This window comes from Primulina huaijiensis, unplaced genomic scaffold (assembly GCF_012295235.1).
Source record: "Primulina huaijiensis isolate GDHJ02 unplaced genomic scaffold, ASM1229523v2 scaffold37307, whole genome shotgun sequence".
Taxonomy (NCBI): domain Eukaryota; kingdom Viridiplantae; phylum Streptophyta; class Magnoliopsida; order Lamiales; family Gesneriaceae; genus Primulina; species Primulina huaijiensis.
The window spans coordinates 415-17288 of record NW_027358712.1 but is presented as its reverse complement, the minus strand read 5'-3'; the positions used below and the strand labels follow the sequence as shown (position 1 = coordinate 17288).

General features: G+C 35.9%; 3 protein-coding genes and 1 pseudogene across 3 annotated transcripts; 2 read left to right on the top strand and 2 right to left on the bottom strand.

The window, feature by feature from the left end:
* Positions 1-5919: 5919 nt before the first annotated feature.
* On the bottom strand, positions 5920-9545 carry LOC140968619 (homeobox-leucine zipper protein REVOLUTA-like; annotated as a pseudogene).
* Positions 9546-11008: 1463 nt separating this feature from the next.
* LOC140968618 (rho-N domain-containing protein 1, chloroplastic-like) lies at positions 11009-12105 on the bottom strand. Its single transcript, XM_073429641.1, is given in 3 exon segments — positions 11009-11550; positions 11553-11750; positions 11753-12105. Coding segments are annotated over 3 exon segments (891 nt in total). The 5' UTR covers positions 11904-12105.
* Positions 12106-12292: 187 nt separating this feature from the next.
* Positions 12293-15016, top strand: LOC140968621 (TOM1-like protein 2). The gene is made up of 3 exons (XM_073429643.1): positions 12293-12851; positions 13357-13632; positions 14402-15016. The coding sequence occupies exons 1-3, from the start codon at positions 12342-12344 to the stop codon at positions 14753-14755; spliced, it is 1140 nt and encodes a 379-aa protein (XP_073285744.1). The 5' UTR covers positions 12293-12341; the 3' UTR covers positions 14756-15016.
* A 6-nt stretch (positions 15017-15022) lies between these two features.
* On the top strand, positions 15023-16623 carry LOC140968615 (LOB domain-containing protein 16-like). Its single transcript, XM_073429633.1, has 3 exons — positions 15023-15169; positions 15934-16173; positions 16255-16623. Exons 1-3 carry the CDS (start codon positions 15023-15025, stop codon positions 16621-16623), a joined length of 756 nt encoding a protein of 251 aa, XP_073285734.1.
* Positions 16624-16874: the final 251 nt, after the last annotated feature.

Below are 16874 nucleotides of genomic sequence, written 5' to 3'. Positions count from 1 at the left end.
GTGGTCGATGTATTATGAGAAGAATAAAAAATAAATAAATAAAGTAACGAAGTGGAGAGCAGTTTTCATATACGTTTATTTGATCAATCATGATCTAAAACTTATAATATGTCTACACACATAGACTACTACTAAGCATTTTTGATACTATAAGATAAGTGTTTTATTATTCATTTTATTTACATGGTTGTTTTGATGGAGCTAGTTGGTATTAGGGTTGTCTCAATGTCTGTTGCACATTCTAGCAGGAGCAAGAGCTTTGATTCCATGTTAAGAAATCTTCGTAAGCTGATAGTACATACTGAGTTGAAGTAAAATCTTCTTATTAGTTCTTCAACTTCTTTATGAAATAAATAGTTGTATTTAAATTGTCCACAGTCGATACATGTACAATAAAGATTGTTTTTCATTGAATTTGGTTGATATATTTAACATGTCATTAGCAAACGATGTGTATTGAGAAATTAAAAAATAGCAAGTATTTTTATTTCAAGGGAAAAAAACACATCACTCGATCGATCTCCTAACTGTTTTTCATTTATAATGTTCATAAAAATGACAATCTTGCAATTTTTTTCTACAAAAATGTTAAATAATATTGTAAATTTTTACACCTCAACCTAAAGTGACACGCTATATATCATCGCAATTCGAAAGAGTTAATTATTAAATCTTAGTTCTGTCTGGATTAGTAAATGATAATAGTAACTCCACAAAAATATTATTGTCTTGTTCGCTAACATAAATTTCAACGCGTATTATGATCAAGTTTAGTCTTTTCATTACGTGAAAAATTATATTTTCACTATCGTAATTTACACAGTTTTTATTTTTTGTTTTATTTTTTATTTTGTAATCGATGAATTTACGATTTTATGCTTAAACTTAAATATAGTCTCAATTTTAGTAATTTTTTACTGGAATGTTATCGTAACACTGAAAAATACTGACTAATTTAAAAATTGCTTAACTCAAATACGACCCAAACCCGATCCATCCTAAAAACTTTTAACCCAAACACGAACCCGACTAATCCGACTAACTCAAATTTTTTTTTAAATTTTTTTAAAATTAAATAAAATTCAAAATAATAATAATAATAATAATAATTTAATTTAAACACAAAATAACAAAATCTCTCTTATATATAATTTAAATTTAAAGTCTGATGGTAAAAAAATAAAGTAAATTTACTACATTAAATAAAAAATATATAAAATAAATATTAAATTATGAAAATTTATGATATAAATATACAATAAATATTTTTTAAGAAGCATAATATATAAAAATGTAGGCAATATTTTTTACCTATTTTTAAAAAAAATTAAAATGTTCGGGTCAATCCGGGTTGACCCGAACCCGACCCAACCAGATCAATTTTTTTCGGGTCAACTATCGGGTCCAACCCCAAACCGAATCCGAAAATCTCAAGCCCAAGCCGGATTTTTTCAGGTTGAACCGTGTCGGGTTGATGAGTCAGATCTGATTTTGACATTCATAGGCTGACTCTTGTTTATAAATAAAAAAAATTGCTATTAAACGCTTTTTAAAATCTTTTAATTTTTAGTAAATTAAAAAATAAGAAAAACAATATGCAGTTTTCGGACATCTCCTTCTGGGCTTGGTGTACGCGTGATCATTTGAGTAAAAACCTACAAGATGATCATATAGATAGACTGCATCTTGAATGAAAAATCATAAAGGATGTATGGGTGTAGCACAGACCAAAATTCCTAATGATAAAGACTTCTGGTTTTACACCACGGTAGTCGAATAGCATGATCGAGCTTAATGAAGAAAACTTTTCCTATAACCTTTACATCCAAACTGAGAAGAAATGCAATTGTCCTACGAAATAAACGTGTAGTTGCTTACTACTTCACTCTCGTCAACGTATAGCAAACATACCACTACATATAGATAAATTTGGATACGTAACAACAAAATGATTAAAAAAATGCATTTAGCCAAATATAATTAAAGAAAGAATGAATGAGAATCTTCTATGAGGCAACCAACAGGGAAACAACAGGAACAAATACATTATATATATTAATTAAAATAAAATAGAAGAATGAGACAACACTAATCCAATCCCCACTGAAACTTAACCCCATAAGAAGTTTCAGAAGAATTATTGTACACGGCTATGCAGTGGCTCAAGGCAACCAAAACTACAGAATTTATGGGCAAGTTCTGCACTTGGCAGTCCACAATCCTGCACCAAAAGATAGCGTCTCTCAGAGTTTCTTCGGCAAGTTGTATGTTTTCTTGAGAAACCTTGACGCGGTTTCATCGTTCCTGTGGCACAAAAGTCGCAGCAACGTATTTGGTTCAATTGGGTTCCACTGCCCAGATGTTGGAGGTAATGGAAGTCGAGATTTGACAGATGAACCGTATGTTTCTAAAATCAAGCGTCTAAACAGCTCAATGAGGTTCTCTGTGTCCGTTCGAAAAAGGGGAAGTATGGCTCTTGCTGTGGTTGTAAACTTATCGATTAAGTCAGCAGGCAATCCATCCCCATCGGCCCAGAATAGATCCTTAAGGGATAGATCCTTAAGGGACTTGAAGTCATCCTCTATTATCTGTGAGTCCTGGCTAGAAAAGGCTCGTGTAGGGCCCCCAGCAAGCAATACCAATAAAAAACCTTCAAATGAGGCTCGCATTATGTCAGCAACAAATACGGGTAGGCACTCTTTCTTGAACAGTATCTGCTACAATAGTCGGTGTTTTCTCAAGATCCTGGACAAAGTGTTCGATTCTAGACGATGCAGGGTCACCAACATACAGTGAGTCCCATAAAGTGTGGCCGAGATCATGGAAGACAATTTTGTAAGCAGCTCCTTCAGACAATTGTTGGACTGCATCAATGCAAGCAGCTTTCAAGGTCTTGAAACATGCAATTTGCTCTCGGAAACAAAGGAAGAAAAGAAGAAAACGAAGAGGCAAAAAAATGAGCAAACCCACCTGCGGTACGGTATTCTCGTGGTGCAATGGTGGGAAGACGAAGACCGAGGCTCCAAAGCAAAGTTCACCGCAGCAGAGTTAAAACAAATAAATTGCAACAAGGAGGAGGCAGAGAAGACAACAAGCAAATTTTTTGTTGGAATTTGCTCGGTGCAATGGTAGAAAGAAGAAGACGAGGCTCCGAATCAAAGGAAGGAAAGATGAAAACGAAAAGCAAAGAATGAAGCAAACCCACTTGCAGTGTTGGGGTGTGGTGGAGAGCAGAGGCAATCCCACGTGCTATTGTTGATGGTGTGTGATGTTGTGGAAGGGACACATATCATGAGGGTAACTTGCAACCGGGCAAAAACAGGCCATCACAATTTATTCAGGCTGTCAGATAAGTAGATATACGCTGGGAAGGGGCACTTCAATTTTTGAAGTGTCTTGCCCAGATTTGTAGTCCAATATATGAACATTTATATTTTTCTCTAGAGTAATTAATCATGTATTCATATTTGTGTAGGTCATATTTAATAATTTAATTTTAAAAGCTATAAGTATTATGAGTATAATAATTTTTTATTTTTTTGATATCTGTAGTCATACGATTAGTATTTCAAGTTGACATTGTGCTTAACAAAGTAAAAAAATATGGAAAAACAAAGAATTTATAAAAGTGAAAATAGTTAGGAAAAAGATTGAGTTGGTGTTCAAATGTGAGAAATTTAATAACATGTCTCAAATTGGACATAAAGTATGTGTTCATCTTAAAATCTAATCAGAGATTTACTTCATAAATAGGTCATTGTAAATTCGAAAATAGAGTATCCATATTTAAATCATGGTAGTGGTTGTAAGGGTGTCACACTTAATGACATAGTTGATGTTAATGGATTTACGAACGTGTTAACGTTAACTTAAATATTAATTGTAATATGAACAATTAAACAATCGATAAGAGCACTTAAAATCTTAGTCTAATCAAAGAATTTGAACACTTGTTAATGTAGGCAGGATTTCAATAGATATAACATTTTTTTACTTCAGAATTTAGTTGACGTATTTATAAATTTTGTAACTTCGAGACAGCTGAATAGATGACTACATTGAGGGACTAATAAAATAAATTAAAGTATATGAATAGAAATTGTTTAGAACTCGTATTAAGAAGAAGCGTAGGTCAGTAACATGTAAGCAAAAGAAATTAACAGAGGGGTGGTTGATGTATTATAAGAAAAATAAAAGTAAATACATAGAGTAACGAAGTGGAGTTCAGTTTTCATATACGTTTATTTGATCAAGCATAATCTAAAACTTATAATATGTTTAGACACATGGACTACGACTAAACATTTTCGATACTATAAGATAAAGGTTTTATTATTCATTTAATGTACATGGTTGTTTTGATGGAGCTCGTTGGTATTTAGGGTTGTCTCAATTTCTGTTGCATAGTCTAGCAGGAGCAAGAGCTTCGATTCCATGTTAAGAACTCTTCATAAAATGATGGCCCATATTGGGCTGGAGTGAAATCTTCTTATTATTTCTTCAACTTCTTTCTGAAATAGATAGTTGTATTGACATTGTCCATAGTCGATACATGTATAATAATTATTGTTTTCTATTGAATTTGGTTGATATATTGAATCTGCAGTTAGCAAAGGATGGGTATTGAGAAATTATAACATAGCAAGTATGTTAAGCTTCAGGTAATTAAGCATATAAGTATATATAAGATAAGATAGATGGCGTCACGTGAATTTTCATATATTATATGAAATGTGTTGAGTCATAGATAAATTATAATAAATGTCGTGGTTGTTTTTGTCGATTGAAATAAAAGCAGGTTAGTCATATGTACCTGTTGATAAGTGGTAAATTACAAGCTATAATTTTTAATCAGAAACCCGAGTCATCACAACATTTGGTGTATTTCTGAAACATGTGATGTTCAAAAAAAGCTAGTCATCATTTGTTCATGTCACGTGTCAATGAAATGAACATTGTTATAAACAATAGAGCATTTTTGAAAACGTATGTATTTTTTCGAAATGAAAAGAATTCATGTTCTTAGCTAATTTTAAAAATAATAATACATGTGTGGTTAATAAGAAAGAGTTGGATACAGACTATGAACTTCGGAAGAAGCTACAAATAATAGAATTATATAAACTTTTTATATAAAAAATACAACAGTAAATATTTATGAATAGAGGGAAAAAAAGATATTATTATCATGGATTTTAGGAGAACAAAGTGTTTTAGAGAGAAACAAACGTGTCAATATGAAGTTTTATCATCTCGTTGAACAGTTTAATGTTTATTTATTTATAGAGATACATATGGCCTATAGTTTAAGGAATATTAATTGATATTTTATGTTATAGGAAGAATGGATCAGAACGATTGGAAAAGTTGGTAAATTTTATATATAATCAGTAATAATATATAATTATCTAAGGTAGATTTTTGAGCTAATAGTTTTAATATGATATTACATGTATGGAAATGTATAGATTTATTTAGTTTGTTTACTTTGCAGATTTGAAGTTGGGAAAGTCGCACACCTACACATACACACACATATATATGGTATTTTGCGAGAAGTTTGTTGACGTATCCAAAAATTGATTTATTATTTTTTTGTTTGGAGCTAAATTCATTTTAAGTATAGTGGTTTCTATATTTTTTTTCATGATCATAACAACACAATTATTATCTCACTTTGAAATTACGCGTAAAGAAGTATTAAGAGAGTGGAAGATGTTTGTGGATATAGAAATAACAAAAAAAAACATGTTGATTTGGAATAAAAGTTGAAGTTATGGAGTTTTTTTATATTTGAAATGAAATATATGCTTGAATTAAAACCCTTATCAGATGGCAATAATATAAGTGGGTTATCACAAATGTGCAAATAGAGTATTAATATTGAATTGACTGATAACAAGTATAAGGTTTCCATGCTTAAAAAAACGTCGCTAAGTTTACAGAACAGGCTCCCACTGCATTCTCATCAACTCCGCTGCATATCTGTGGGTAAGGATCAATTTTCAAATATTGGTTTCTGTTTTGATCATCCAAGAAGTTTAGAAATATCTTTGGACCAGAAGAAAATGCAAGAAATTGCCTGTAGAAGATGAATATCCCTGGACAAAAATGCATCTTCATGGGTAAACGTGTGTCCTTCCAATCGAACAACTTCAAGAATTTTGACCGCAGAAGGCAAAAACATAAAGGTTAGAAGACAAACAGGTGTGATGTTCATCGAAATCCAACATAAAAATCGAACTGTCAAAATCACTTGGTAATTTATAATTGCAATCACACTGAAATGGAGTTAATCACGAATAGAAATTGAAAATCACATACCTCTTCCTGTTCAACTGTGTGACCAAGTGGCATGATTATTTGGCTTCCACTGAATCTTGTAGGCCTCATTCCTGGATATGCGTATGAGCTTGCTTTCAAAGAGGCAGTAGTATGGGCATCCATGTTAAATTCTGCCCATTCTGACCGGTGCTCCCTCAAAAACCGAACCAGCACTGCAGGAGGGACATTCTAACAAGACCAACGGCATNGTATGAGCTTGCTTTCAAAGAGGCAGTAGTATGGGCATCCATGTTAGATTCTGCCCATTCTGACCGGTGCTCCCTCAAAAACCGAACGAGCACTGCAGGAGGGACATTCTAACAAGACCAACGGCAGAATCGTTTAAAATATATAAATCACGTTAAGAAAAGGCACGATATGTTAACAATAATCGAAGGAGTCAGAACTGCCGCTCCTTTAGTAGCATATCAATACCACCTGAAGTAACATAGATGCTTTTGCACAAAGAACGCCTCCGGTCAGAGGAAGAGTATTTGAATCACTGTTAAGGTTTTTGGCCGAACAGATGGCAACCACTACATCTTCAGCACCATCACCGTTTAAAAATAACCAACCATCTTCATTGAACATGTTAATCGCGTCATTAAAGCCTCTGCATAGTAGAATACACGATATAGACGACCCCATATTCTTATTACAACATAACGTACACAAAAATGGGCACCAAGGTCTTGTTTGGGTCCAGTTGGAATGTTTTCATGAAAGAGTTCTACCAAAATTGTAAAATACTAAACTACTGAATGTTCAACTTAGGAAACACTGGATAAAGAGTAGGAAATAAAATGATAATGTCTTGTTCTCTTTTTGATTATGTACAACAGATTCTAGGAATCAAAACAAATCGAGGCCGGAATGTTCAAATCAGGGCAGTACGCACCTCCCTTTGACTTATGGATATTGGCTTCCCTACCATCTCTATCCCGTAAGAAACATAAAGCAAGTACCTGCTTAACCTCTTGCTGAAAGTGCGAAGAACAGCTGGTTGCTTCCCAAGACTAACTACTGCCTCACCACTTGTCTCCTGGGCTATCTGCCAGATATACTTTAGTGCCTGAAAAATGAATAATTACGAACAACTTAATGGTGAGTCCTCCACCAAACCATATTTCTTTTTTTTTTCAAGAATCGAACCCACGCCTCTCCCCTATTGAGAGAGGTTTAAGCCACTATACCACAAGGAGTTGGCACCAAACCATATTTCTGAACCCAAAGAATATGACGAAAAATTCATTCATATTTTACTCACCGCAATAGTCATCTTCTGAGCTAGAACTTTAGATGATTCATAAAGAGGTCGGAGGACCTCCGGCACGCTCCATGCCTGGAAAATGGTGTGAAATGCCCACCATGTTTAGGCTAACAAATAGATATGTTTATCTCAATGAGCAAGGATATAACCTTTAGGTTCAGGTGATCTACAATGTGAATGATCGATCCTCCACCGTCACACGGCCGGATCAAATATCCAGATGGAAGCATTTCAGCTCTTACAAACTGTAATGCAATAGATGCGTTAGGAGAAGCCCCAGTTCCAGAAAGCGACCGCTCACATACCTTCAAGGATGAAAATTGAAGATTCTTAAAACCACAAGCCCATATCACTAAATCACAACAGCTTAGGGCCACATCGATACATCGAACCAAGTAATTTTGTACGAGGAATTTCATTTTCAGGGAAATGAAAAATATAGTTATGAAGTAAAGAACACCAATTTCAGGAAAAAAGAAAGTAAAATCAAATGGGTGTTAATTGTGACTGGACCTAAACATGAGTTGTATCATGTAACAAGGACTACTACAGTGTAAATTATTTATATTTCATTGTTACAATTAGCCATAGCTCTTGGGCCCTTAATCGCTGGAATTCAGGCCAATAAAAGATTAACTCTAAAGTCGTTGTGTATCTAAGAGTCCAAAAATCACGAGCAGGAGCTAGAGTAGTAGGAGAATAGGTCTTAAAGTAACATAGATCATTTTCTTATCCAACACAAACCTGACCAATGAAAATTATAGGACAAACTAAATCACACTATTCATCTGTGTATACAAGAGCTCAATGGTTCCTCCATTTCCTGCAGCAAACACCGTAAAAACCTCAAGCCCTCGACAATCTCGAAACCAAGATGGACAATCTTTGAAGATCTCCATAATCTGTAAAATTAGAAAGCCTTTTTAGGAAGAGAAATAAAGTTCTCAAAATTGTATAAGAAAATACAACTACAGCTATCTTGTCTACTTACCTTTATGGGTTCTAAATTCACAAGACAACAGGCTCGAGAAGCCACTCCACTACAATTATGTTAAATGGCAAAGATCCCAACCGAATCCGGACCAGGCTGACGAAAAGATACATATTCGCAAATGAAGTTTTTAACTTCGTACATAAAACACTACCATAATTATTGCGAAACACAAAAATGAGTACACGTGTCTCTGAATTATTTCATCTCAGACAGGATCAGACCTTCATCCCAGGCATTTGAACCCAATCAACCGCAATTCCAGTAGCCTTTGAAAGAAACTCTGCCAAGGTGTCTTCTGCAATAGAAAGGAGTCTGCCAAAAGCGCACACAAATGCTAAAGGAAAACAAGTACACAACAATTTCAAATACATCCCTTTACACATCCAAACACAAACGTGTATAATAACAAGTACAAAGAATAAAATGAAGTACCCAGCAAGGTTATTAGCATCTTTGCTAGGATGCTGGGGTTTATCGCCAGCCGACTCAGAACTTACATCAGTGGATGCCATGGATGACTGCATCAAGTAAGTAAAAGAATCAGATACTGCAAATTGTTCAATTTCTAAGACTGTTAAATATGAAAATCTTTGCAGTAAATTGTTCGATTTCTAAGACTGTTAAATATGAAAATGTTTGCTGAACAAAAAATGATTCATTAATTAAGCAACCCGAGAACAGCTACCTGACAAAAAATGGCACAAAAACACTTGAGAGACAACAAAATGCATCATTTACCTGCGGTTTTGGAACCACACTTTAATCTATTTAGACTCGATATTTGATAGAATGGGGTATTCTTGAATCAGCTACAGCCTGCGAAGAGCTGGGTTTTGGGAACTCCATATATACTCTCTCCAAGGCCTCCACTTGCTTCGCCGTGCACCGCGCATACTTCCCTGAATCAAGATTCTTATTTATGCTGCTGCTGCTAGGTTGCTGCGACACCATAGCCATTTCCTCAAAACCCATAACATCTTGAACTTCTTCAACTCTCAGGCAAAAGCAAACAAACCCACGACAGTAAGAAAATTGTAGATATACTGAGCAGACTTATATGGTTTCACGAGCAAAGATTCTCCGAAAAAGAGGATGATTTTCTTGGTTTCTGTATTATATTAATGATATTTCTCGTGATCTCAGAAGGATGAAATGGACGATCTTGAATGAGCCAAAAGATTGAGACCAACACAATTCCACCACCAATCTCAAAAGGCAAAGGTAATAACCAAAATATTTCAACCAAAGCTATGCAGTTCGTTGCTCTTGAATGCGTATATTATATGAAATTATATCAAATCCAACCTAGATGATTTGGCTGCCGGAGCTAAGCGTTAAAACAGACATCAAAAACCCAAAAAAATCGTAAATCAAGCATAAAAAACAGCTGCACTACAGATAACCGGGAAAAGAGAACAAGTTATCCCAAAAAAAACCGAGCGAAGAACACCATATTCAAACAAATCCAAGGGAAAAATGCACCGAATTGCCGCTTTCCAAAACAAAGAAGGTCGCGCCGTGGAAAAAATGGTACGCACAGAATGATGGGAGGTAGACGGTGACCTAAAAAAGGGTGAACAACGTATTTCCGAAGCAGAGGAGAGCGAAACACAAGCAGAACGATGCACAAAGAAAACCGGAAGGTCGACGGCGATAAGGAAGAAGACGAACAACGGACAAGAAGGAGGAGGGAAGAAATTTGGGGGGGAAGGATCGCAAGCAGATAGGAGCGAAAGAAGGCGAAGGAAAAGGGAAAACCGACTACAACAAATCTGGGAGAAACAATTCTCTCTTGACAGCGAATGCTTTTGGTTTGTTGGAAGGCCCACCATCTTACATGTGTTTTTTTTTTTTATTGGCAACCGTACAAAAACAGGCCCGTTTTAAAGTTTTCGTGCTTTCATATATGTAGATATACATACACAACCCTTCTACAATTTAAATATAATGAACAAATAAATGCATTAGATTTAAATAATGAATTTTATTTATATTTAAAGTTTAAACAACATTAAATTTCTCTCTAGCTTTATTAGACTATAATCTAATTATCAAAAACTAGACCAATTTGTTAATAATTTCATATGTCAAAAGTAATATATCAACAATAATTTTATTTAGTATATAAGTTAACAATGCTGTGGAATAAAAAAAAATTCCACATTTCGGACGTTTAAGTATCAGAAAATAACCAAGGCTTTCAAGACCATAAACGTAGGAATTCAGAATATAAGTTATTTATGGTGAAGTTTTTATATGTTAGTTAGCAATTGAAATTTGGATTACATAATTACCGAGAATTACCAATCATCCAACCCAATGCAACCATTATCGTATGATGCGACGATATATATCCTTTCAGACCCAACCTCAGTTCCTAGGAACCATGGAAGGTTACATTAATCCAGATGTTTCATCATTTATCTCATCATACACACTTTCCTCGGGTCCACGTAAGATTCAGAATCAGTTTCAACCGCTTTTGTTGTTGTATCATCCAGATTATCTTGTGAGACATGATTAACCGAGTTGTGAGAGTAAACAGGATGGAATTTGACTGTCGGGACGGGAGATCGTCTTGGGAAGTTTGATTTCGGCCTGCTGAGATGTGAACCTTGGCCTTCTTGTATTTCACGCCTCTTCACTCTGCTGCTAGACTCCAAACTATTCGAGTTCCTCTCTTGCATCGATGGCGTAATTGGTTCAGGCTTGTCCAGAATGAATCCCCTGTTACTGGCACTGTCAATGTTCTTCTTCTCTCGCTGAACTGAGTGTTTCCTTAGAAGCTTGAGAAGAGAATCAACAGTTCCATTTTCTTTGTCTTTTCCCTGATCAGGATCCTCCACTTTCTTTTCTTCCTTCATTGATGTTCTTTCACGAAGCTTAGCCTGCACCTTTCGGAATAGTTCAAGAATTTCCTTTTCTCTAGGACCAGTTGCCTGAAATTTTTGGCTTCCCGATGCGGAAAGCAAGGATCCATTTTCGAAGAGTATGTTTCTGATTCTTCAAGATCTTCAAAACCATCCTTTTCTGCACCGTGCCTCTTTACGTTGTGGGAGTAGCCATGCCTGTTTTGCCTCGAGTAATCCGAGTTCGTCCTATAGTTGCTCGGACTTGCATTACACAGAAAAGCCGTTCGCCTAGAAGCATGTCTCAAAGATGAAGTTTCACATCAGAAACGAGCTTGATGCCACCGTGAGAAGAGTTAGATGATGTTTTTCCAGTAACACCTGAGCAACGAAGACATCTGCTATCAGGTGACACGCAGAAGAACGCCATTACAAACAAATCACGCAGAGATGCCCGGAAAAACATCAGGTATAGACTATAGATAATCACATATATTTAGTAATAAAGGAGCAACCATATTTTGGTGGCAAAATTATATCTTTCTACCAGGAGGATTCAGGAACTCGGGAACGGGGCGAGGTAGGACAACAATCTAGCTTCACGGATTCATGTAATCAAAACTTCAGAATTCATTGTGATGGATTTGGATCATTTCTACCTACAAACTCAATCATGGCTAATCATGCAATCCTGGATAACCTGAAGCTATAAAACAAAATGAACTATGTACAAAAAATAAAGATTAGTTAATTATTAATATTAATAAAAAAAATCTAATCTAAATGTCTAAGAAGATGCCACGTGTCCATATCTAACAGTTCCCACCAACCCTAACAAAAACAGCAAAGAGCCAGCAACGTTACCAGAACAAAATCTTGAATATTTCTTCCGACAGAAGAATCCATGGAGAAACTCGACTTATCGAAACTGAAGTTAGCATCTTCTTCCCTAGGAGAGCGGTTGAAGACGAGCGGCGCCCAGATGGGTCGCACAATCAGCTCAAAAATGAAGGAAATCCTCCAGACCCCAACCCCGGAATCCAAGATCGTCGACGAGGCCACCGCTGAATCCATGGAGGAGCCCAACTGGGGCCTAAACCTCCGTATCTGCGCCATGATCTCCCGTGATGAGTACGACGGGGCGGAGATCGTCAGGGCTGTAAAGAAGAAGCTGGTACCGGGAAAGAATCCGGCGAGCCAGATACTGAGCCTTGATTTACTGGAGACGTGTACTTCCAATTGTGAGAAGGTGTTCTCCGAGGTGGCTTCGGAGAAGGTGTTGGAGGATATGGTGAAGCTGATCGAGGACCATAGGACGGAGCATGGGTGCAGGGTGAGGGCGATGCAGCTGATACGGGCTTGGGGAGAGTCCGAGGATCTCATGTACTTGCCTGTTTTTCATCAGACTTACATGGTACAGTGACAGTTTCGTTTATGTTTTGTGGTTTCTTTATTATTATTTCATTTGTTGGTATTCTCGAATTGTGTTTGCTTAGCATTGTTCATGTTGGAAACCGAGACAGGATTGAATGATTTAGGTGGGCTCCAGTTTAGTTGAGTAGGCGACTTCATGGGTATTTGGGGGCAAATTTCCCATTTTTTTATAATTACAAGCGGGGAAATTAGAAAATACCTTTCTAAGAATATCATTTATGGAGTATTGGGGAATTCCTCGCTCTTTCGAGAAATCAGGGATGATGGACATGAAATTGGTGTATATTTTATATTCAAACCTGACAATTTTCGATGGTTCTCTCTGAATGATTCTTGAATGTTTAAATCCAATTGTAGCCTATGATTCCAGATTCCCAGATGACTTTTGATCAGACACTCTTATTTTATGAATCATCTTCAAGAATTTTGAAGAGTGTGGTGTTGATTTTTTGTTTCCCGATATCTAATTTTGACTTATTTTGTAGTATTTGAAGTCGAGGGTGATTCCTCCAACTGCACATGGAGAAAGTTTACCTTCTAATCAACACAACCTGGAATCTTATCTTGATCCGCAGCCACTAATGCCTCATGAAAGATACCCTGTTCCCCCCACTGCCTTAGAAAATGAAGAAGATGCCACTTTCATGCATTATGGCTTCCAGACCATCGAAGAGAATAAAGAGTTTCTTGTTGTGACTCGAAATAGTCTTGATATTCTGTCCAGCATATTGAATTCTGAAACTGGACCAAAGCCAATCAAGGTTACTATTTTTGCATTTTTCCTTGTCTCTTGTGTAGTTATTATCTCGCATATTTTACAGAAGTGTCACAGTTATCACAATGTATTGATCGTGATTATTTTTCTTGTCTGGGACAGTGTGAATGAGGGTACTAGTAATTAAAAGGCAAATTTTTTTTACCTTGTCAATTTTTTGTGAGGTTTCTCTGAAATGTCGTTCTTCTTTACTAGTACATAAAATTTGGTAGTTTTAGATGCTCTCTGATTACCCCTCAGCCTGATTGTCAATTGTCTTATTAATTTTTCTTAGCTTTCAATAACTCTCAAACCGAAGCACCTTCTCATTCACACACTTGTGTTGATTAGTGACATTTTGCTTTGAAAGTTTCTTTTAATGGTGTAAGAAACTTAATGAATAAGACAAAGCTTTTGTTGATTACATATCCGATGCAGAGGTATCAGCTACAGATACATACTACGGTCCTGAGATATCGTAGAGTGTAGGTGTTAGGTGAGGCACTCATATTAAAGCGAGACACCTTATGGTTGAATCTAAATATCATAAGAAAATTTTATCGCCTATAATCAAATATGTAATTAGCAAATTATTAATAGATAAATTAAAAAACTCTGTAAACAGAAGGAAACGACTGTTGTTTTATGTTTCACATTGAGTTTATTATCTTCATATTTAAGGCGCCTTGAGAAGTGCATTAGCCATCAAAGTACACGAAGATCAGAACTTCACATTTAAGGCATCTGTTTTTTAGCATTTTGGGCTTTTTTCGCAGGATGAGCTAACAGTGAGCATGCTAGAGAAGTGCAAGCAATCTCTACCTGTTGTACAGAGAATAATTGAAACCACATCTGATGATGAGGTCATGCTTTTCGATGCTCTTAATCTCCTCGAGGAACTTCAACTGGTCATATCCAGATACAATGAAATGACAGCTGCCTTCGAATCAGGACATCAAATGAATCAAGGGGAAGAAGAACCAGCTCGTGACTACATCTCAAATGAAACTACTGTACCAATTCAAAGAGAAAGTGACGGCAAAACTGAAACTCCGGTTAACATATCGACAAATATCGCGAAATCAGGAAAACCAAGTTGCCCAGAAGAGAGTGTTGATAAGATGAGCTAAGCATGAGAACTTACTTCCTATCTGACAGATATGTGTTATTTTCTGCGGCTTCGAACTCAGTTTAGCATTAGGATGAATAAGTTTCTTTTTCAACAGCCTGTTGCGTGCGATGTAGTTTTGTAGTCACCAGTCAGGATGTAATTAGTTAACGGGTCTACCCGCTTTGGGATGTTTGATGACTGTTTATGGTTTAGTCTCAACATGGTGCCAAATAAATTATTCGAAATTTTATTTCGAAATAATTGAAAATGCTGTCTTGCTTATCTTATGTGCCTAGACCAAACTCTGGTGTTGGGGTCAGTGTTGCCACGATCCTTGGTTAAGGTAGGGGATGGACCGAGCACTTTGGAACTGGACGAGAAATTAGGTTCGAATGAATCACTTGATGCATTTTGCTGGCAACTTGTTTTTCATGTGAGTTTGGTGTACTCAAATTTGATCAAAAGCTTGTTTTGGAAATGAAAAGTAGATAATCACTTTGTTTTAGAGGTTGTAAGTACATGATCGGAAATATGTTGTTGATGACTTATAAATTAATTACGGATGAACATCTGTGGTTGGAAGCATATGTAACATGCTTCACTTTTTAATCAATTTTTGTCTCAGAACTTTTACACTGCATCTCTTAATACGAGGTTTTAAATATGAAATCTTAAATTAGGATTTGATAAGAAAACAATACTTGCATTTAAGATTTGAATGAATTTTTGTGAGTTTTTTTTTTTTAATCAAATTAAGCTGGAAAAACTCTGAACATTCATTTAGTTCGTTTGATTTCGAAATTTGGATGCTCCAATTTTGAAATCGTATCGTGTTCCAACTTGGGAACAGTAAAAACGTTTTTATTTAAAGAAAAAGAATTGATCAATTCTTGTCTCAATTATTTTCCTATAAAATCATATCTCAACCTGTTTAAATTATTGATCCAAAAGCAAAGTAGATTTTTCGATTACCTATGCAAGATACACATATACATATTGTAGTTATGAAAAAGATCCATTTTTAAAAAAAAATAATAATATTGTATTTACTACATTACCGAAGAGATGTAGCATTTTATACACTTAATGACTTTACTCTTCATTACCCCATTCCCAACCTCTTTAAATTATAGATCCAAAGCAAAGTAACCTTTTCATTTTTCAATTCAGCTAGCTTCAAAGTCAACCATTTTTTAGTATTACTGCAAGTGCGTGTCAGAGTGCATCTTTGCACCGTACTTTTGTTCGGAGCAAGGCCCTGCAAGGTTCGCAGCCGTTCACAAAGTATTCGGAGCAAGCAACGTGGCTAAACTTCGGCTGCATGTGCCTGTACCTGATCGGTGCGAGGCGGTTGTCACCATTGCCTACGAAGCTCAAGCCCGAATTCGAGATCCCGTCTATGGTTGCGTCTCCCATATTTTCGCCTTACAACAGCAGGTAAGCGGCGAATCATACATGAAATATTTGTGCAGATTTTAATTCGTGGGATTGGAGATTTAACATTTGTTCTTGATTCAGGTGGCGTATCTGCAATCCCAACTTATACGGGTTAAAGCTCAGCTGACACACAACCTAATGGAGTCATCAAGAAATAACAGTGAAAATCAATGGCCAAGCAGCATGATTTCGGGAGGATTAAACGTGGTATCATTACAAGTTCGTGAATCTCATCCAACTTACATGAATTATTCGGTTTGGCCACAGAGTTCTCTCGATTCTTCGATCGAGCATAGTCAGAATAATGCAATCAATATTAATGTGATTCAAGAAATCCAAAGCTGCAGAGATATTGAAACAATTTACTACAGCAAGAAGAGACCTTCACAGACCGACTTAAGTGAGCTCCAAGCTTTGGCCCTCAGAATGATGAAGAATATTGAATACTAAATCAAATGTCCAATATGATCCCGAAATATTTTTGAGGTCTTATATTTCAAGATACGTGTCCTAATAATTTTTTGGCTTAAATATATTTTGTGATTATATTGAGGGGAGAATACTATCATGTATAATCTAAAAGGGCTGTCACCATGTTTCCAGAATATTGATCAAAAGAAAATTATAAATAAGAAATATATCTTTTGAATGGAAACAGTGGAATTAATTAACCGATAGATTTGATGAATTTGTCATCTTCT